Source organism: Peromyscus eremicus, chromosome 2 (genome assembly GCF_949786415.1).
Source record: "Peromyscus eremicus chromosome 2, PerEre_H2_v1, whole genome shotgun sequence".
Classification (NCBI taxonomy): domain Eukaryota; kingdom Metazoa; phylum Chordata; class Mammalia; order Rodentia; family Cricetidae; genus Peromyscus; species Peromyscus eremicus.
The window spans coordinates 64,352,773-64,374,383 of NC_081417.1; the positions used below are offsets into that span (position 1 = coordinate 64,352,773).

The following is a 21,611-nucleotide window of genomic DNA, read 5'->3' on the forward strand; positions in this document are numbered from 1 at the left end:
ACTTGTTGACTTGAAAGGCAGATTGTTCACTTCAGCATCGTCACAGAGTCCTGACTGGTACTCTGATGTGATTCAGTGGGCAGGACTGGGTTACCTGGTTATCTAGTGCATATGTACCACCTAGATATGTGATGCTGCCTAGGTCGTTTTAACTGTTTCCTCTTTTTTTTTTTTTTTTCTTTGTAAAAAATGCAGTCCTTATTTCTTACAAATTTCCCAAGGATCAAATGAGGTTGAAAGGTATGACTTACAGTTAGGCACTCTATCACTGGGCTACTTCCCCAGTAAGCGAGCTCTGGTAGAATTCTCTAAAGGAATAGAACTGACAGAATGGAAAAAACAATGTGGATTTATTAGACTGATTTATAGATTGTAGTCCATGTAATCCAATAATGGCTGTCTCACAACAGGAAGGCCAAGAATCTAGTAGTTGTCCAGTCCATGAGCCTGGGTGTCTTTGCAGTCCCAGTCTGGTTGGTGCTGGAGTCTGAGAGGATCTGCATTGGAATCCTGACTGTATTGGGTATAATACCAGTCACAGCAACAGGATAGACAAATTTGCCAGTGAGAGTGAGGGCAAGCGGCAAAAAAAGCTTCATTCTTCCATGCCCCAAGGCTGCTACTGGAAGGTGTGGCCCAGACTTAGGGGTGCGTCTTCACACTTTGAATATCTGATCAAGCAACAGCAGCACCTTGGTTTTAGTTGATTCCAGATGTGGTCAAGTTGACAACCAAGATTAGCCACCACAGGAGCCATGACTAATAATGTGACATTATTATTGATCAAAGCCAAGTACTGCTTGAATAAATAGTTAATGCTGAGGACTCATGGGACTCAAGGATATCTCAGAAAGATGGAAACTTCTTTCTGGAGTTTAGGATTTGTAGTGCTGTTGTTCTGGCAGGCTAACTTCTAGCCTACATATTTGAAAAGTCAACCACTGAATTTTATTAAGATCTCTCTATATACAAAAGATTTTACAGCATGGCTTAATTACATTTGCAGATGACCAGGAAGTTTCCACATTTGTTTTTGACAACCCTCAATATGTTTATATAATCCTCATATGTAACCTTAGCCCCTGGTAGCCTTAAAATTGTCTTTGAGAATCAGAGACCTGGCTTCGTTTCCTTATCGTGGCTCAGTTTCTAGCCAGTTGGGAATTATTTTCTATTCGGTATTAGCATGTAGCTAGAGGAGTATACTAAATTGAAAGTCAGGAGGTCTTCCATTGAGTCAGTGACTTTGGACAAATCTTCCTTTCTGGGCTTCCTCTTCACTGTCTGTAGAATGAGCAAGTTGAATTGGCTGGTTTCTTAGTGCTCTTCCAGCTTTGTGAAGATTCTGTGACTCTCTTTGTGTCCTGCCTTTTTGAAATGTGTTTTAATGCTACTTTTTCTCCCTCATAGGCAGATGTTTGGAGCATGGGCATCCTCTTATATGTGCTTATGTGCGGATTTCTACCGTTTGATGATGATAATGTCATGGCTTTGTACAAGAAGATTATGGTGAGTATTATGGGTACAGAATTTCGGAATAAAAGCTCTCTGTGCTGCTTATTGTATGCTTCCATGGAAAAAAAGTACCAAAAGGCAAACATATTCCGGCCTGTTAGAAGTTAAGACTATAGGTATTATTTGGCCATGGTTAAAAGGAATGGAGTCGGAGGCTGCTTTTTCTTTGCCTTTTTTTTTTTCTCCCGAGGCAGGGTTTGTTTGTGTATCCCTGGCTCTCCTGAACTTACTCTGTAGACCAGGCTGGCCTCAAACTCAGAAATGCTCCTGCCTCTGCTTCCCAAGTGCTGCAGTTATATAGGTGTGCACCATCACTGCCCGGCATGGCTGCTTTTTCTTGATCTGGATTCCAGTCATACTTTTTGTATTCAGTTTTTGAAAACTTATCAAGATAAATGTTTATGATATATTTTAGTATAAATATACATATTTATCTCCTATACTCACTCAGTAAAACGTTTAACAAAACACTAGCTGAAAGTGTTCCATATTTTAGGCTGCTGCAAAATGAGATAAATATGTAAGATTCTTTTCCTGTTTAAGAGTTGTGTGTGTCTATATGTATGTGAATGCATGTATTGAGAGCGTCTGGTAGCAAAAGTCCATGAGAGTATACAGCAGTGACAACTAGTGTTCAGAAGGTCAACCTATCAGAAGCAAGGGTTCTGTTAGAGGAAACCATCACGCAAGGCGTTATGGAATTGCTTCCTTTTGAATGAATTGGCTGTTTCTTGTTGTAAACTTCTTGAGCAATAACAGCTATGATTCTCCCCATTTACCGTGCATTTCCATGTTATGTGCACATGTAATCTCACGATTGCATCTCAATCTTATGGGCACACATAATTGTGGATAGTCTAGAAGATGGTTTCTTATTTAACTGTACAATTTTTATGAATAGAAACATACTAAAATATGCCTCATACTAGATCTATTGTTCCATGTGGACTGTAGACACGTAGAGGTCTTATTCTCTATCCCTAGCTACTAACAAGGTAAAACTGGCCAGACAAAGTGTCTTTGTAGAACTTCACAGAGCGGAATTGCAGGTGCCTGGCCTTGTTGGATCAAAACCCTTTAGAAGAATTGTTAGCGAACTAGAAGTGATATCGCGTGTGTCTGGCCTTATTATATCTTAGTCCTTCAAGAGATCAGTAGCACCTATGTTGCCCTAAGCTTCCTCCACCGGCACCTCCCCACTCTGATTCAAATAACAACACTTTGTATTTATTTCAACACCAGTTTTTAATGCAAGATTTTAGGCTAAGTAGGCTAATTATGTATAGGTCCTGAGAGTCAGATGATTAACAGAAAAAGGCTGTTAATTGACTAACCATGTCTGGATATTATTAATCACATAAAATAGTACACGTATTCTTTGCCTTTTCCTTAAATCTCTCATTGGTTTAATTTCTTCCCTTGTAACTGTTGTATCTGTCCATTTAAGAGACAGCCAGAACTTTTTACAACCCACAGCTGTTGTCAGTCACCAGATAGCTGACCAAGTCTTTGCCAAGTGTGACTCCTATCAGAATGCTTGTGCCTGAGAGAGATTACTTTGTGTTTTTTACTAACAAGTTGTAAATGAAGGGATATATATATATGTATGTGTATGTATATGTGTATATATATATGTATATATATGTATATGTATGTATATGCTTGGGAAGAACAAAGAGGAGGACGAAGATGAGGAAGAACTAAGTCTAGAACAATGAGAGTACAGCAGAAGAAGAGGCATAGGGAGCTAAGTATAAGAACAGAAAAGAAGCTGTGTAGATAGAATTGAATTAGAAGAATTAAGTGAGTGAACTAAAGAACTCAGTGTGCTTAGATTCATTGAATATCCCTCAGATTAGATTCCCAGCTGGTTGTTAGATTCTTCCACGGACCTTAGGAGAAAGCAATATACATGTGTATGTTTATGTGTGTGCTTATGCATGTGTCTGCATATGGAGGCAAGATATGGACAGAGGATGAAACTTAATGACTGTCTGCTAGGGTCTTGTTGGAGTCAACCACAGGCTGTCTAAAAAAAGGGCAAAGAATGCCGTATAATATCAGTGTGTAAGTAAAAGCAGCAGCAGCTGAGGAAGAACTTGGTAGAAGTTCTACAAGTAAGAATTGGGCAGGGTGTTTATAAAAAGTGCTTTTGATAGAGTAGCAAGTACATAGTGATAGGAGAAATGTGTGGGGGAATGTTGAGAAGGTTTTGATTGGACCATGCAGTCTTCTAGCACCTTTATGTAAGGAGAGACCCTAAGTCAATAGAATTGAAATGCAAGCCTAGTTGACTTGTGGCTCACTGTGGAATGCCAAATCTAAGGGCACAGGTTTGAATCTTCATTTTAAAAAAAAAATCAATAGTTTTTCTTTTCTCCTAAGTTGTAAAAAAACTCTTTAGAATTGATGTCTACACTACTCAGAATAATTTTAGGAAGAGATTCAGTTGTGGGAATTGGGCTCCTTGGAGGCTGAGCAGGTCTAATCCTGCAGGCTTGCTGATAAGTGGAATGAAGGCAGTAGCCATTACTGCTGCCTTGGCAGCCTGTGTGCGTCTTTCCTTCTTGGGAAAGAAGAGAGATGGGCATGGAGCTGAAGGCCAGCCTCCTGGAGCCTGCTGGTGTGGCCAGCATGGTCTGTATTTCTACCTATCCCTTCTTAAGCTTTCTCTAAGCTTTGTGGGCTATCAGCTGTGGCTTTGGCTCCTGCTTGCTGAGTGTGGCAGTACTTCCTGTCACAGAGCTGTGTCACCCCAAGGTAGCAGTGCATTTAGAGTAGGGTTGGCTCACTCTGGAGCTTTGTTGTTAGTTGACAGAGTGCAGCCTTGGTCTTTGGGCAGTTCAAGAACATTTTTCCAGTTGTGTTTTGAATAAACAGTAGCTTGTCTTGAATTCTTTTCTCTTCTGGTCTTTTCTGCAAAGTAGAGCTATGTTTCTTGGTCTGAAAAAGAAAGTCTAGTATTGTAAGCTGCTATTTTATTATATTCTATGCTTCTTTGGGGAACCTATGCCAAAGAAGTAAACTGATTTTTCCAAAGGTGGGCTGACTAAATCTGCCTACTGTTATATAGTGCAGAATCTTACACCCCCAGAATTCTAGGTGAGTGTTCTCTTTCCAAGTTCCTCCCCGGCTCTCACCTCCCAAAAGTTCCAGAAAGACAGTGTAGGGCTGCATAATCATTGAAGTTATACTTGTGCAAAGAATCTTGGGAACTTTTTCTTCCTTTGATGCTTGTTCACGCCTTAGATACATGGTGTGGTCTTCTCATGGTGGGAGGAGCCTTTGGAAATAGACTATGAGGAGCAGTTCATGATGCTGACTGAGCGACAGAGTCACCCTTGGTACTGAAGGAAATGCTGATTTCCAGCCTTAGGACATCTGGGCCAGGTGACATTTTGAAAATTAAAGACTACTCTGGCTGTGGGCTTTGGCGAATTAACTTCTTTGTATCTGAGTTTCTTCTGTAAAATGGGTGGAATATACCTACAGCATAGGGCTCTAAGGATTTAGTGAGTTAGCTTATGAAAAGCATTGAGTAGTGTTCACTAAACATCAACTGTTTATTAACAAATTTCTATGTCGGGCTAATGTTTTGTCTAAGACTTAAAATTGTTCAGAGATTAATGTGTCTTTTTTCTTTTTAGAATTTGTAATGATGGCCAGGAGGTGGTGGCACAGGCCTTTAATCCCAGCCCTCGGGAAGCAGAGGCAGGCGGATCTCTCTGAGTTGAAGGCCAGCCTAGTCTATAGAGTGAGTTCCAAGTGTATAGCCAGAGCTACATAGAAAGACCCTTCTCAAAACAAACAAACAAACAAAAAATTGTAATGATGTTGGGCAGTGGTGGCGTTTAATCCCAGCACCCTGTGGATGCCAGCCTGGTCTACAGAGCAAGTTCCAGGACGGCCAACGCTGTTACACAGAAAAACCCTGTCTCGAAACAAAACAATTTGTAATGATGATCTTTTTGTGTGTGTGCATGCATACATGTGCATATGTGTGTGCATGCATACATGATGTCTGCGTATGAGCCCGTAGGTGTGCCATAGCATCCATGTGGATGTCAGAGGACATGATTTAATTTAGTTTTAAAGATTTATTATATTAAACTATGTGTATATGTGTGTATCTATGCATGTGAGTGCAGGTGCCTGCAGAGGCCAGAGGAAGGTGTCAGATCCCCGGGAGCTGGAGTTAACAGGCATTGGGAGCCCCTGACATGGGTGTTGGGAACTAAACCTTCAGAAGAGCAGTAAGTGCTCTTAACCACCAAGAGAACGAAGGAGAACCAGGGTGGGGGGTGTGGTAGGGATTCAGCTAAGAGATTGGGCAGCGTAAATGGTGAGAAGGTGGGCAAGTGAAAGAGAAGGAAAGGGTGGGGAAATGTCTGTTTTATCCTCTTGAAGTACTGGATGGGGGCTGGAGAGGTGGCTCAGCAGTTAAGAGCACTGGCTGTTCTTCCAGAGGACTCAAGTTCAATTCCCAGCACCCACATGACAGCTCACAACTGTCTGTAGTTCCAGTTCCAGGGGCCCCAACACTGTCACACAGATATACAGGCAAAACACCAATGCATATAAGAAAAACAAAAAGTACTGGATGATCTGTCTAGAGCATTTCTCTCTTAAGTTCCTTTTGGTCACTGTCTTATCACAGCACAAATAGTAACTAACTCACAGGAGGGAAAGTGAGGAAGAGAGAGGGAAGGTAATTTGAGGTTACCCACTTCCTGGCAGAATTGATAGGAGCTCAGCTGGTTCAGATTCAGTCTATATTCCTAGCCCGCTAGAGCGAGTCCTGAGGACTAATACCTGTCCTACGTGTTACTAAGCTACATAGTGTAGGGATTTTATACTCTATTTATACTTTTTAGTAGTAATTCTTTTTCTTCCCTTTTTTTTCGTTTTTCGAGACAGGGTTTCTCTGTGTAGCTTTGTGCCTTTCCTGGATCTCGCTCTGTAGACCAGGCTGGCCTTGAACTCACAGAGATCCGCCTGCCTCTGCCTCCCAAGTGCTGGGATTAAAGGCGTGCGCCACCACCGCCTGGCCAGTAGTAATTCTTTGATTAATAATTTTAATGTCAGATGTGGTAGGGATCCAACTTTTCCCTTTTCTTTTTCTTGAGGTACCAGGGTCTCTAATCAAGGGACTTGTGTACGCCAGGTCAGGGCTCCATTACTGAGCTACACCCCAAGCCTAACTTCTTCCCTTTTAAAAAAATGTAAAAATACCCTTTTGTCTTATAAACTTGTGAAGGTAATACAGAGTGTCCATAGCCCCCACTGCTTTGTCTGTGGTGTTGTCCATTACAGGCACACTTGTTACACTAAGGAACTAATGCTGTATTCTCATTAACTAAACTTTTACTTGGATTTCAGCTCACTTTCTCTAATGTCCTTTTGGTATTTTAGATCCCTTCATTTTCTCTCCTTAGTTTTCTCTGATTTAGACTATCTTCTAGTGATTCAACATTTTCCTCATTGGATTAGCTGCTTATTTCAATACTACTTATCAATAACTCATCATTTTTACAGTTTCTGTACTGAGGTTTTTTTTTTTTTTTAGATTTATTTTATTTTATATGTATGAATATTTTACCTGCATGCACAACATGCATGCTTGGTGTATGTAGAGGTAAGAAGAAGGCTTCAGCTTCTCAGATGGTTGTGAGCCCCCTATGTGGGTTCTGGGAATCAAAACCAAGTCCTCTGCAAGAGCAAGTGCTCTAAACCACTGAGCTATCTCTTCAGGCCCTGAAATGAGAGGTTTTTTTTTTTAATAGTACCAATCTCTTAATATTCATGCTTTCCTTGTCTACGGCTTCAAATGGTCCTTTTCTGACTAAATTATACATTTTCCAAATCCCTCTGCCCTTATTAAACTAATGAATACCAGCCATAGTGACCATGCTACAGCTTGGGTGCTGTGCTGTTTTGAAATATCTTTAGTTAGACTATTCCTTTTACATTCATTCTCATCAAAGTCTTGGGATATAGGTCAAATATAGGCAAATTCTTAGCTAGAATTTAACATGAATGGCCAGTAGTATAGTTTCTTATAGAGTGTCCTTTCTCCATCTTCAGCCTCGTGAATCTGACCTTCTTTGTCTGTATTAACATTGACATTCTTCTTTTCTGAGCTCCCTCCAGTCCCTCCTTAAACTCTTCTTGTAGCATTTTAAGCTTTTCCGACCCCGATTCTGCAAACTCTTTTAAATTGTGACAAAATGTGTGACATAGCAATTTATATAGCAGAAGTTGTAGTTTGTTCTGTTTCATGTTTTATCTGTCATGGTCAGGAGAGCATAGTTTTGTAGTTCACAATATGGGCAGGAAGCAGAGTGGAGTGACCAGAAGGGTCCAGGGGCAAGGTACCCCTACTTTTCTAGTTTGGTTTCTGTTGCTGTGATGAAATATCTTGACAAAAGCAACTTAGAGGGGAGAGGGTCACCTCACAATTCCAGATTATAGTCCATTGCTATGGTGATGTCATGGCAGTAGGAGCTTGAGACAGTCATGCCACATCCTCTGTTAAGAGCAGAGACATGGCCGGGCGGTGGTGGCGCACGCCTTTAATCCCAGCACTCGGGAGGCAGAGCCAGGCGGATCTCTGTGAGTTCGAGGCCAGCCTGGGCTACCAAGTGAGTTCCAGGAGAGGTGCAAAGCTACACAGAGAAACCCTGTCTCGAAAAACCAAAAAAAAAAAAAAAAAAAGAGCAGAGACATGAATAAGCGTTTGCTCACTTGCTTGCTTATGCTCAGCCTGGGTTTCCCACAGTTCAGGACTCCTTGCCTAAGGAATGGTACTGCCCAGTGAGCTAGATTTTTCCCCCATCAGTTAATTTTAATTAAAATCTTCTACAAACATGCCCACAGACCCACCTAATATAGACAGTCCTTCACTGAGAGTCTTTAAGTGATTCTAGATTATGTCAAGTGGACAGTTAAAACTAACCATCATATTTATGTACTTCCTCCACTAGTTTCCAGAACCTCCCAAAGTAGCACTACCAGGTGCAGATCAAACTCTTAATACACTTTATACCCATCTTATTAATTCTCTGGACCCATGAGTCTTAGTGCTTTTTTTCCTTTTGGAAAACATTCTTGTTAAATTACAGTAGATATTAATAGTAGAACACCTGTAGATTTAAAAAAGAGCTGGGTGGTGGCGGTGCATGCTTTAATTTCAGCACTCAGGAAGCAGAGGCAGGTGGATCTCTGAGTTCGAGGCCAGCCTGGCCTGCAGCAGTAGACTCATATAAAGGTTTTCCTTCTTTGTTGCCTACTTGCTCTGGCTAGTCCTCCTTTACCATGTTGAATACAAGTGGTGAAAGTGAGCGACTCTTATGTTTTATTTTTTAATGGTGTTTCACTTGCATGTAGGTCTGTGCTCAGGGTGTCAGATTCTCTTGAATAGACAGTTGTGAGCCACCATGTGGGTGCTGGGAATTGAACCTGGGTCCTCTGGAAAAACAGCCAGTGTTCTTAACTGCTGCTGATCCCTCTCTCCAGGCCTTCCCTCACCCCTTTTTAATATATAAATATATGGTCTCATATGGCCCAGGCTGACCTCAAAGTTTTGTTTTTAAAATTCACTTATCTACTTGTTTGGGGGTGGTACTACTGTGTGTGTGTGTGTAGGTCAGAAAACAACTTGTGGGAATTGCTTTTTTTTTCCTAACATGTCGATCCTGGGGATTGAACTTGAGTTGTCAGGCTTGGTACCTTTCCCTACATGCTTAGCCATCTCACTGGCCCCAGACGCGCACTTCATGTTTGTTGTTTTTAGAAAAGGGTTTCAGTATGTAGCCTTGGCTAGCTTGCTATGTAGACCAGGCTTGCCTCAAATTTACAGAGTTCTGTCTGCCTGCCTCTACCTCCTATGTGCTTGGCTTAAAGGCATACACCACCGTATCCAGCTGCAGTTTGTATTTTTGAGGTGGTGTCTCCTACTATATTCCAGGTTGTCCTGGAATTCACTCTGTAGCCCAGGCTGGCCTTACTGCCACACTCAGTTCTGGGTGCTGAGATTATATATAGACTGTCACCACACTCAGCTCTTTCTGTTAATCTTAGAGGGAAAGCTTTCAGGGTTTTCCTGTGGCATATGATGCTAACCTTACGTTTTCATTATGTTGAGGTAGTTCTTGTCTATTCCTACTTTGTTAGGTGCTTTTATGGAGTGGTGTTAAATTTTGCCATATGCTTTTCTGTATCACTGTAGATGATAATGTGTTTTGTTAATGTGATTTTGGTATGTTGAACAGTCTTCAGACCTTGTAAGAGAGACTGTACGGTCATGGTGTATATAATCTTTTTAATGTGCTGTTGAACTTGTTTTGTGAGGATTGGTACTTTATGGATAGGATGGTAAGTTTTTAGTGAGCTGATGTGGAGAGTGGGGAGATGATGGTACTGACCAGCCATGAGTCTCTCTGTAGCTGTATAGAAAAAGAGTTCTTTGCTTTTGAGCTGTGCTGAAATCTTTGTGCCTATAGCATACACTTTAGGCTTTTTGTTGAAGTTTTGTTTTCCTACTGCCCCTGTTCCTCCAAGGGTGTGGAGCCTTCTGACATGTAGGCTGCCTGTCTTTGTTTAGCTGGCACATGGTTGCCCAAGGAAAAAGAAAATGCTTGCTGCATGTGTGTCTTACTCCTTTGTAACAAGAATAACACATGGCGTTTGTTCGGGAGCTGTGCTGATTGCCAGGCTCTGTTAAGGAGGACACTTGCTGTTACTGTTTCCTTCTGTAGTGGAGGGAGCGAAGGTAGAGACTTCGATAACTTACTTCCTCAGGGTCTTCTGGCTACCCAAGCCCAGAGCCCTTCCTCGTAACTACTAGTCACGATTTCTCAGTTCCGTAGTTGCTAGTGTACAAACCCACAGGCGCCCAGAGGAGACATGACTTCCACCGCAAGCTTATGTTTGCGCCTATCGTCTGCAGTGTTCCCAGAAATCCCTGCTTTCCAGGGTTACCATGGTTACAAGTTCACTTCCCTAGTTCACAGTAGGAGTTGTTATGCGTGAGCTTTTCCACTGACTGGATGGCATTGTATCCTGACTAGTTCTGGTTTTGTTCATCAGTATTGTTACAGCATTCCAATAATCAGTGATTTCTAGGGTCCGTTCCAACTCTCTGTAGCTCTGAATTCTTTGACTATTGTTTTATGTTTTTCTTACTGTTATGTTGAAATTTTGAATGCTGATTCTTCTGTCATGTAATAATAACTGCCACTGCCAGTGGGCATTGTGCCACTAATATTTCTAAATTGTTTAAAAACTGAATGGGCAGGACATGTAGTGGCACATGTAATTCTAGCCATTAGGAGGTGGAGGTAAGAGGATCAGGAGTTCAAGGCCATCCTCAGCTGCATAGTAAGTTCAGGTTAGCCTGGGCTGCATGAGACTCTGTCTTAAAAAAATAAAATGGGGCTGGAGAGATGGCTCAGAGGTTAAGAGCACTGACTGCTCTTCCAGAGGTCCTGAGTTCAATTCCTAGCAACCACATGGTGGCTCACAACCATCTGTAATGAGATCTGGCACCCTCTTCTGTATACATAATAAATAAATAAATCTTTAAAAAAAAATAAAAAAAATAAAATGGAAAGAAAAAAAAGGGGGGGGATTGGAGATGTAGTTCACTACATAGAGTGCTTTCCTAGCATTCATGAGGTCCTGATTCTGTCCTTAGCGTTATATAAATTGGGAGTGGTGATGCATTCCTGTGACCCCAGTACTTCATAGATAGAGGCAGGAGTATCAGGAATTCTTTGCTCTATAGTGAATTTTTTTTCAAGCATTTAAAACAGAATTTAATAGAGACATGATTCCTGAAGAAAAACCCAAATGAAATTTTATTGAAATGAAGACTCAATAAACCAAACTGAAAGTTAAGTGGAAAGCCTCACTTACTAGTATGGATCATGTTTAAAATATAGTAACAAAGCTGGAATATAGGGTACAGATATTGATTGGATCATTCAATTAAGGTCAGGGACACATTAAAATTACGAATGGAATATAGGATACCATGAAAAAACAAAACTTCAAAATTAGGGGCATAGGAGAATACTTCACCAGAAACATAGGAAATGTTTTCAATAAGAAATTTCAATAGAAGAAAATGATCAAAATCTGTAGAAAGAGCTCTCAGCACAAGAAGCCTAGAAAAACATCAGCTACAGTGAACAGTAAAAGATGACACTGAAAATAAAAGATGGCACTGATGGTAAATCTGGATCTTTTTTTTTAAATTTTTAATAAATTTTTTGGATTCCCTTGTCCTCTCTCTTCCCTCCAATCCACCCCCCATTCCCATCTCCTCCAGGGCAAGGACTCCCCTGGGGATTCAGCTCAGCCTGGTAGATTCAGTCCAGGCAGGTCTAGTCCCCTCCTCCCTTCACCCAGGCTGAGCAAAGTGTCCCTGCATAGGCCCCAGGTTCCAAACAGCCAGCTCATGCACTAAGGACAGGTTCCAGTCCCACTGCCTGGGGGCCTCCCAAACAGATCAAGCTAATCGACTGTCTCACTTATCCAGAGGGCCTGATCCAGTCAAACATGGTATGTACTCACTCATAGGTGGATATTAGATGTAAAACAAAGATAACTGGACTGCTACTCACAACTCCAGGGAGGCTACCTAGTAAAGAGGACCCTAAGAAAGACACAGGGATCGCCCAATGACAGAGAAATGGATGAGATCTGCATGAGCAAACTGGATGTGAGGGGGGGTAATGAAGGGCAAAGGTCGGGGGAAAGAGAGCTTAGGGGAGCGGGAGATCCTTGCTGGATCAAGAACAGAGAGGGAGAACAAGGAAAGAGAGACCATGATAAATGAAGACCCCATGGGAATAGGAAAAAGCAAAGTGCTAGAGAGGTCCCCAGAAATCCACAAAGATACCTCCACAATAGACTACTGGCAATGGTCGAGAGAAAGCCCGAACTGACCTACTCTGGTGATCGGATGGCCGAACACCCTAACTGTCATGATAGAACTCTCATCCAATGACTGATGGAAGCGGATGCAGAGAGCCACGGCCAGGCTGCAGGTGGAGCTCCGGGAGTCCAATCGGCGAGAGAGAGAGGAGGGAGGAATGAGCCAAAGATGTTGAGACTGTGACTGGAAAAAGTACAGGGACAAATAGCCAAACTAGTGGAAACACATGAACTGTGAACCAATAGCTGAGGAGCCCCCATGGAGCTATATAGTGAATTTAAGGCTGCATGAGACCCAGGCCTCCCCCACCCCCCAGCTCCAGGAAAAAAAAGGGAGGTGCCATCCATCTCTTACTCTGAATCATGGCTGTCCTCAGACCTCTTGTAAAACCCAATATTGTTAAAAAGAGGACCAAAATGTCCCTCTGGCACCAGTCAGACTACATCTGGCAACAGTAGGGGTGGGGTCCAAGGATAGCTTCTTGATGCTCTTAGTGCTGGGTATTGGAGAGACAAGAAAACAAAGCACATGCTATCCAGTGGTTTCCAGATGTTCCTGGTCAGTGCCTTGAGAGAACTAGAATCTTACCTGTGTTGAGATTACCCAGTTTTCCTCCAGAAACCCCAAATCTATTGTAGAAAGAGGAGCTCAGTGGGCCATCAAAATCACAGTCCTGGTGCCAGGCTGTACAGTGACAACAAATAGCTCATGTGCACACTTATTGTATTTACTAAAAGAGCAAGCTAGCAGGAAAAATACACTGAGCAGTACAGGCTTACCTGAGGGTTTGTGTATTCAGTTTTAGGCTGAATCCTATCCAAACTATCAAGATTTTTATAAAAGAAGTGATTGTTCATAGTCTGTGGAAACCGAGTTACATTAGGTCCATGATGTTCTTAATTTACCAACTTGATCGTGAGGTGTTTTTGCCTGTCTGGACCTTAAACTACCGTGCTATTTGCTTTCCTTTGCTGTTTCTGCAAAGTCACATTCATACGGCAGATGTGGCATTAATACTATTAACTATTAATATTGTTTAATCAGTATATTTATTTATTTGAGTGCACTAGTGGATCTTGAATAAATCTTTTGGGGGCTGGAACTTACCTTAAAATAATATGAAAGTGTTCTACCCTAATAGTAAAATCCAAGGTTTTATTTTTGGCAAATTGAGTGCCTTTGCATGACATGAATGTGGTAGAAAATGTCTAATTCTTGTTTGGTAGAATTTGGCCTTCCTAATTAATACTATTTACTAATACTGTGTATTCTTTGTTTCTCCTACTCTGAATTTCATTTTTTAGTTTTTCATGTGTTTGCAAGTTGAAAATTGATTCAAATTAGGATTTTTATGCATTATTGTGGAATTTAATTTCACACATTATAGATTTTGAAATTTATTGTAATCTTGGCTCAGAACTATTGTTCCGAGTCGCGGTGTAATACAGTCTGCTGGTTGAATCTAATTAAGGTGTCGTATCACTTGCATACAGTATGTATCTGCCTAGAGTGTTCTAAAAATTCTCACTTGGGACTATTACAGTCCTCAGTTCTTGGCTTGGCTGAAAAGCCCAGCAATATTTGACAGACACACTGTGTAACTTATTTAAGAGGCAGGCTTCGTTTATCTTTGCATTTGTTGGCTATTTTAACTCAAATGCTGAGCTGTAATTTTCAGCATGATTACTTAGAGATTGTGTATTAATCTTATTAAAGTCACCTATTCATTTGCTATCACAGTATTTGAAGACAAGCATGACCATACTTCAGTTCTGGTACACAAATATTAGAGTAGTCTATGTAATTTAGAAGTCAAAGTTGCATAGCCTGAAGGTAAAATTGCTTATCAGCTGTTACTTTCAAATTTAAAGAAAATGAATAACTTGTCTCTTTATGAGATTATATTTTTATAATTTTTATAGAGTTGACTATGGTGCTGTCATTGTGTGTTGGAGAGACCGCCTGCCTTTCTTAGTACCATGTGCAGAATGAACAATTTCAAGGCTGCTAGAATTCCCAGGATTATTCTTAGCCCGTAGATCCTTCTCCTCCTCCCACTTGGCTTTACCCGCTGTTGCGCTTGTTCTCATTTGCAAGGTAATCATCCTTTAAATAAAGAAATAAAGAAGCAGGGTTAAGGGGCACAGCCCTGGCTGGCACAGGGCCCTCTGTGGAGATGCCCCTCCTCAGCGGCATTGTTCCCTGAGGTCTTTTCTGTTTGGTCTTGGGAGGTATATTTTACCATTTAAATCACCCCTCTGTACTTGTAGGCTTCCCTGGACCTCACAGCACACAGCACAGCGGAAGCAGCACTGCCTCCTCCTCTGGTCCTTTTCTAGCCACTTACAAAATTGTGTTCTGTAACAGCATTTTTCAACCTTGGCTCTGTTGTTGATATTTGGGACCAGATCATTCTTTGCTGTAGGTGGTGGAGTGCTGTAGCACTGGGGTGTACAGCAGCATTATTAGAGGTCAGGACTATCCCCTGACCCTGCACACTCTGGCAAAGCATGGGACATCTACTAAAAAGTTCCTCATGCTGGGTGTAGTGGTATTATGTAATGTGGAGTATTCCTACTTTTAGCTAAGAGTGGTTTTTTTTTTTTTTTTTTTTTTTTTTTTTTTTTTTCCCTTTTGGATGTTAGTTTAAGGGCATAGTTTGGTAGTTATGAGCCTGTTTTGGAGTATCAGAAAAGCTGGGAACCTGGAACCAGACTTCTCCTTGGGAGGCTGATGGGAGAGTGGCAGCTGAGGAGGTGAGACCCTAACTGAAGCTGTAGGAGTTGCTTAGTGCTGCTATAGCCAAGAACTTGAGGGTTGTGGCTTAACACAGCTGATTTACTCACACAGTTGGGGCTGGCACCAGCCAGTATAGAGAGGGTCAGAGAGTAAGCAGCAAAAGTCTGCAGCAGTTAGCATGAGGCAAGGCCACCCAGAGCTCATGGAGTCTGACCAGTGAGTGACAGTCAGAGGAGCATGTTCTGATCAGAAACTCCGGTAGGCAGGTCCAGCTCTTCTTTCTGTGGGACCTTGACAAGAGCAAGCTGAAGCTTATGAGAGAGGCAGGCAGACGGACACTCTGCTGAGAATGAGAACAAATCCAGTTCCCAGGGGGAGACTCGTGAGAAGCCTTTGTGTCAGGAGTTAGGAAATACTCAACTATGGGAGGGGGCCAGCGAGTGGTCCAGCCCCATATTACAGGAGAGTTGGCTGCAGCATCTAAATCCCTCCTTCCTTGGGATAAGAATTGGGGCCAGGTAGCACTGAACCTTCGCATTGGGGTTCAGTTGGCTATAGGTAAAGGCCAATAGGGAGAAATAAATTAGGGATTTTGTCGCCATAGTCTAGAAACAGATTGGGTCAGTTTCTGACTTAGGCAAGCATTAAGACCCCCTAGCAAGGTAAAAATGAGTTGGCTCTCTGTGTCACATTGAAGACTGAAGAGAAAGGCAGTGACAACTTTGGAACTCTGCTTACCTCTTTAACGTAGTGGAAAACCAGCCTGCCATGTAGTTCATCTGTTTATTTCTTTTTCTTTCTTTTCTTTTCTTTTTTGAGATGGTCTCACTATGTAGCCCTTGCTGACCAGGAACTCACTATATTCTCCAGGCTGGCCTCGAACTCACAGAGATCTACCTGCCTCTGCTCTCCCAAGTACTGGGATTAAAGGCCTGAGCCAAAACATCTACCATATAGCTTATGATTTTGAATGACCTGTAACTTGTCCCCGACTTGTAAGCTGGTTTGACTTCTGTTATATACCCTTACTAGTGCATGAGTAGATGGATTCACGGAGTCTCCTTCATTACAACTGGCTTTGACTTTCTTTCTATGCCTGCCTGTATCTCCCTGGACTACATTTCTTTTTTTTTTTTTTTTTTTTTTTTTTGGTTTTTCGAGACAGGGTTTCTCTGTGCAGCTTTGCGCCTCTCCTGGAACTCACTTGGTAGCCCAGGCTGGCCTCGAACTCACAGAGATCCGCCTGGCTCTGCCTCCCGAGTGCTGGGATTAAAGGCGTGCGCCACCACCGCCCGGCTTCTGGACTACATTTCTAACAGTCCTCACTCAAGGGATTTATTTTATTGTGGCTTTCTGTGGTTTAGGAGGCCCTTTGAACTCGGCCATAGGTTCTTTCGTGGTATTACAAACAGTTGTGTAATAAATACTACCATTCTTACATTTTTGTACACCAAATTATTTGCTTAGATTAAATTAATGAAGTTGCTGAATTAAGGATATACAGTTTTGAGTGTCCTAATACATATTTACAAGTTATTCTTCAGAAAAACTTATACTCTTGTAGATTATATAAATACTCCTGGTCCTGAGCTCTTTCTAGTAATAATGTGTGTATTTAAATATCTATCTTTCTAAAAGTGTTTTGGTTTATATGTGCTTCTAGTCTCAGCTACTCAGGTTGAGGCAGGAAGATAACTTGAGCCCTGGCTATTCTGGGCAATTATAGTGACACTCATCTTAGAAAAACTAAATAATATGTTTGTCAGTGTTATGAAAGCAATATCTTAAACTTTTTTTAAAGATTTATTTTTATTTTATGTCTAGGATAGTTTTGCCTTCATGTATATATGTGTACCTTGTGTGTGCCTGGTGCCCATTAGAGGTCAGAAGAGGGTGTTGGATCCCCTGGCAATGAAGTTACAGATGGTTGTGAGCCACCTTAGGGGTGCTGGGAACTGAATTGGGATCCTTATAAAGGATAACAGTCAGTGCTCCTCATTGCTGGGCCATCTTTGCAGCCCCTTTTTCCTTGAGACAGGGCCTCTCCTTGTCTCTGTTTTGTGTGTATTATGCATGTATGTATATGTACATGAAGGTATATCTGTGGAGGTCAGAGGACAACTTTTGGTTCACACCTTCTACCTTGGTGAGACAGTCTCTCTCATTGTTCTGCTGTTGTGCTGTGTAATTCAGGCTAGCTATCCTATTGGCTTCTGGGTGATTCTGTCTCTGCTTCCTATCTCCTTGGAGGACTGCTGGGATACAGGTACAGCACATAAGGGTTTTTAGAACGTGGGTCTCTGGGATTGAATTCTGGTTGCCTAGTTTGTGTGGTTAGTGCCTGTACCCATTGAACCATCTGTCCTACTCCTGCTTGTTTTTTGAGACTATTCTCCTGCAGTCCAAGCTGACCTTGGGTTTGCATGTAGTTTAGGAAGACCTTGAACTCCTGCTCTCATGTCTTAAGTGCTAGGATTACTGATGAGTTGTTGTGGGATAACCTTTTTGTGCACTGTGAAGATGTGTTGCTTTCATTGGTTTAATAAAGAGCTAAATGGCCAGTAGGTAGGCAGGAAGAGGTGGGACTTGAGGACAGGGAGAGAGTTCTGGGATGAAGGAGAGGGCAGAGTTGCTAGGAGATTTGGGGAGAAGCAAAATGAACATGCAGTACTGAGGAAAGGTACCGAGCCATGTGGTAAAACATAGATAAGAATTATGGGTTAATCTAAGTTGTAAGAGCTAGTTAGTAACAAGCCTAAGCTATTGGCTGAGCATTATGATTAATAATAAGTCTCTGTGTGGTTATTTGGGAACTGATTGTCAGGACAGAAAATTCCACCTATAGTGAGTGCCACTACACCTGGTTTTATACAGTGCTGAGGATTGAACCCAGGGTCTTGTACATGTTAGGCAGTCATTCTTCCAACTGAGCCACATCCTCAGCCCTTAAATTAATTTTTTGTTAAATTAATTGAACATAATTTGATGCGTGTTGCCTGTTTTCTTTTAGAGTGTATGCTTTTTGTCTAATTCCTTCCTTTAGTCAAAAAATTTTTTTTTTATTTTATAATTTAATTTAATTTTACATATCAGATTCCCTTGCTCTCCCCCCTCCTGCCCCCCCCAAGTCAAAAAATATTAATTGAGCACTTTATGCACACTAGGGCCAGACACTATTCTGGGTCAACAGAATGGCAAATTCTGTATTAAGGAGCTTGTTTTTGAATGTAGTGAGGAATAAAATAGAAACTGATGGTGGTAATAAGGACTGTAAAACAAGTAGGAATGACGGGTGGAGTGCTGTGGTGAACGGTGCAGGGCAGGCTGGTCTTCACTGAAGCACACTCTCTGCTGGCAGCTAGCACAGGCATGGCAGACAGGGAACCATGAATGCTGAGGCCAAGGCAGGCTGCTTTCGTGAGTGACTCATTTGGTAAGGGAGAGTGAGACATTAGATGAATTTGAGGGGTAACAAGAAGTGGGATGGACATGAGGAAACGGACCACCCTGAGCGAGATTGGGGGGTCACTGGGGAGCTTAGAGTAGTGAGGTGACATGACTTGCCCCACTATTTTTAGGGAATATAAGTGGTAGTGAGTGAAGACTAGACGTCAGGGGACAGTGGTACAGTCTGGAATGTGCCACAAGAGGCTTGTGATGGTGTAGATGAGGTTGCCAGATGTGTTTTGAGCACAGTCCAGATGCTGATGGGTTGAATGTAGGTGTGGCCAGAAGAGAGGTTAGAGTCTGGCAGTCGGCAGAGTGCTTCACCACTCACTGGGCGGGGAGGCATGGAAGAGCTGATGTAGTGCTTAGTGACTTGCAGGCCTTTTAATGTAATTAAATGTTGTAATCTTTCATCTAGGCAGGAAAGTCTTTTCCCCGATGGCTGTTAATCTTGTTAGTGTTTTGCTGTTCAGAAATGTCAAATGTTTGTTTTGTCATGATAGTCTTAAAGTTTTTGATTTTGCTGTTGTGTCTAGAAAAAATTCTAAAAACAACTTCCCCTGCTTTCTCTAAATACTGTTAAAATTTTGTATTTGCATTTAATTTGGGTGAAGTTAATTTTCATGCATGCTATGAATTACACATTCAACTTAATTTAGGTTTTCTCAAATAATTATCTTGTTATTTTAGCATCACTAAGAAATTTGATGTCTGCTACAAGAAATTATTGTATCATTTCCCCAGAATTGGAAAAGAGGATGTTAGTGGCAGGTTCTATCCAAAGGTATTTTCACCTGAATTAAGGTTTAACAACCTCCTGGCTTTGTCTTTGCTTGATGATATAGTGACCAGGATGTGCCAGTTAGCCAGGTTGTAAGCATTTCTTTCCTTAGTCTCTTCCGTTCCCTCAAAAAATGTTTGCCTTAGGAAATGCTTTTAGAGGGCTGGTGAGATGGGTAAAAGCACTTGCCTCCCAGACCTGATGACCTCATACACCTGATGGCCTCACGCCTGATGACCTCATACACCTGATGACCTCATACACCTGATGGCCTCCCAGACCTGATGACCTCATACACCTGATGGCCTCCCAGACCTGATGACCTCATACACCTGATGACCTCATACACCTGATGGCCTCACGCCTGATGACCTCATACACCTGATGACCTCATACACCTGATGGCCTCCCAGACCTGATGGCCTCCCAGACCTGATGGCCTCCCAGACCTGATGGCCTCCCAGACCTGATGGCCTCAGCTCAATCCCCAGAACCATTGCAAAGGTGGAAAGAGATAACCGTCTCCACAGAGTTGTTTTCTGATCGCCACACACATCATGTCACACATGTGCCTGCATTCGCATGCACATACTCACACAGTATTGACAGTTATCAGTTTGTTCAGTGATTAACAGTTCTGCCCTGTGTACCATGTGTGTTAATGACCTGTTTTGTTTTGTTTTGGAGCTGGGTACCAAACTCAAGGCCTTACCCTTGCTAGGCAGACACTCTACCACTGAGTTCATCCCCTGTCCGTTGTGGCCTATTTTTAACTACATGTCCTGCTGTCAAATATGTTTTGCTGTTGCTTCACTGTGTCAGCTGATAATTGCTCTAAGAGGATCAACTCTAGTGTGCTTTGGCAGTACAAAGTGAGTGTAGTGTTCTCTATGCTCTTCCTGTAATCATAATATGGATTCCTAAGCCTGTGAGTATAGATATATTTCACTGTTAATTGTAAATATATTCTCAGTACTGTAGTCCTTTTCTGACAGGTGAATAATTTAGAGATGATGATAGTATTTAATTTACTGGATTTTTTTTTTGTTTTCTGGCAAGAACTAGGAGTTGTTCTTATTGACAATGTTGACTGAATCTTGTAGTTGGTAAAGTATTGAAAGTTATAGAAGCAAATTCTAGCATCTAACTACCATAGAATATCAGCAAGGCAGGTTGGACCTAAGTTGTCTTCTATGTTTTCTTTGCTTTTTTGTAGAGAGGGAAATATGATGTTCCTAAGTGGCTCTCTCCCAGTAGCATTCTGCTTCTCCAACAGATGCTTCAGGTAAAGTTTGTTGTTTATTTTTAAGTAATAGAAGCCCATTGTAATCATTTGGTTTAACTTTTAATATAACTGTGGGACTGCAGCATTTATCATTATCTATTAGCTTAAAAAGGATTCCAGTCATCCTGTATCTTGTAAATATCCTTTCCGAGAACCTCTGCTAATCATGTTGTAAACACAGTTGCTTTAGACCTCGTCTGTCTTTGATGATGTGCTTTTTAAAAACCTTTATTATTTATTTGTTTGTTTAATAATCATTCTGTTTTCTCTAGCTCTTGCTCTCCTCTCCATTTTCTTGTTTCTACTCCTGCACATTAGGCATATAAACTACTGAACAGATGCTTGGATGAACTGATATGTGGTCTATGGGCCCTGTGATCTAGTGTGCTTTTCAAACTTAAATGTGTCAGAATTGCCAGGTGTGCCTGTTAAGACACAACTTACTAGGCCCCATCCCAGTTACCTAACGTAACAGATCTCAGGCAGGACTAAGCATTTGCATTTCTAAAAGGCTCCTGAATGGTGTTGGTGCTGATGGTTTTGGGACCACTTTGAGAATGACTCTTTGGTGGAATGATGGTGAAAGGTGCTGAAGTCTGGGTATTCACCCTCTTAACCAGGCAGTAAGCCTGTCTTCTAAGCTGTGGTCTATAAAATGGAAAGGGTGTGTCTGAGCCCACCTCACTGCTCTGGCGTGTGCTTTGGATGCAATGAATTGGAAATACTTGGAAATAGTGAATTATTTTATTTATTACGTTCCCTGAATATCTTCCAGTTTTCCATCGATTAAGTCATCTTTACCTTTAATTTAAAATGTACCTCAGGCTCACCCACCTTGATTAAGTAGAGCCAGACCACCAAATCTCCATAGTGAGATTGAAAAATGCCTCAGCCTTTCTTCTAGA

General features: G+C 41.7%; 1 protein-coding gene across 3 annotated transcripts in view; it reads left to right on the forward strand.

Annotated features, from left to right (window-relative positions):
- Melk (maternal embryonic leucine zipper kinase) overlaps nt 1–21,611 on the forward strand; it is a 73,755-nt gene that overhangs the window by 19,644 nt on the left and 32,500 nt on the right. For 2 of the 3 annotated variants that reach the window (XM_059254255.1, XM_059254256.1), the window contains exons 8-9: nt 1,411–1,509; nt 20,638–20,706. In XM_059254255.1, coding sequence (XP_059110238.1) covers nt 1,411–1,509; nt 20,638–20,706 — 168 coding nt within the window. The remainder of the gene's footprint in view (nt 1–1,410; nt 1,510–20,637; nt 20,707–21,611) is intronic. The other variant, XM_059254257.1, reaches the window with a different exon arrangement.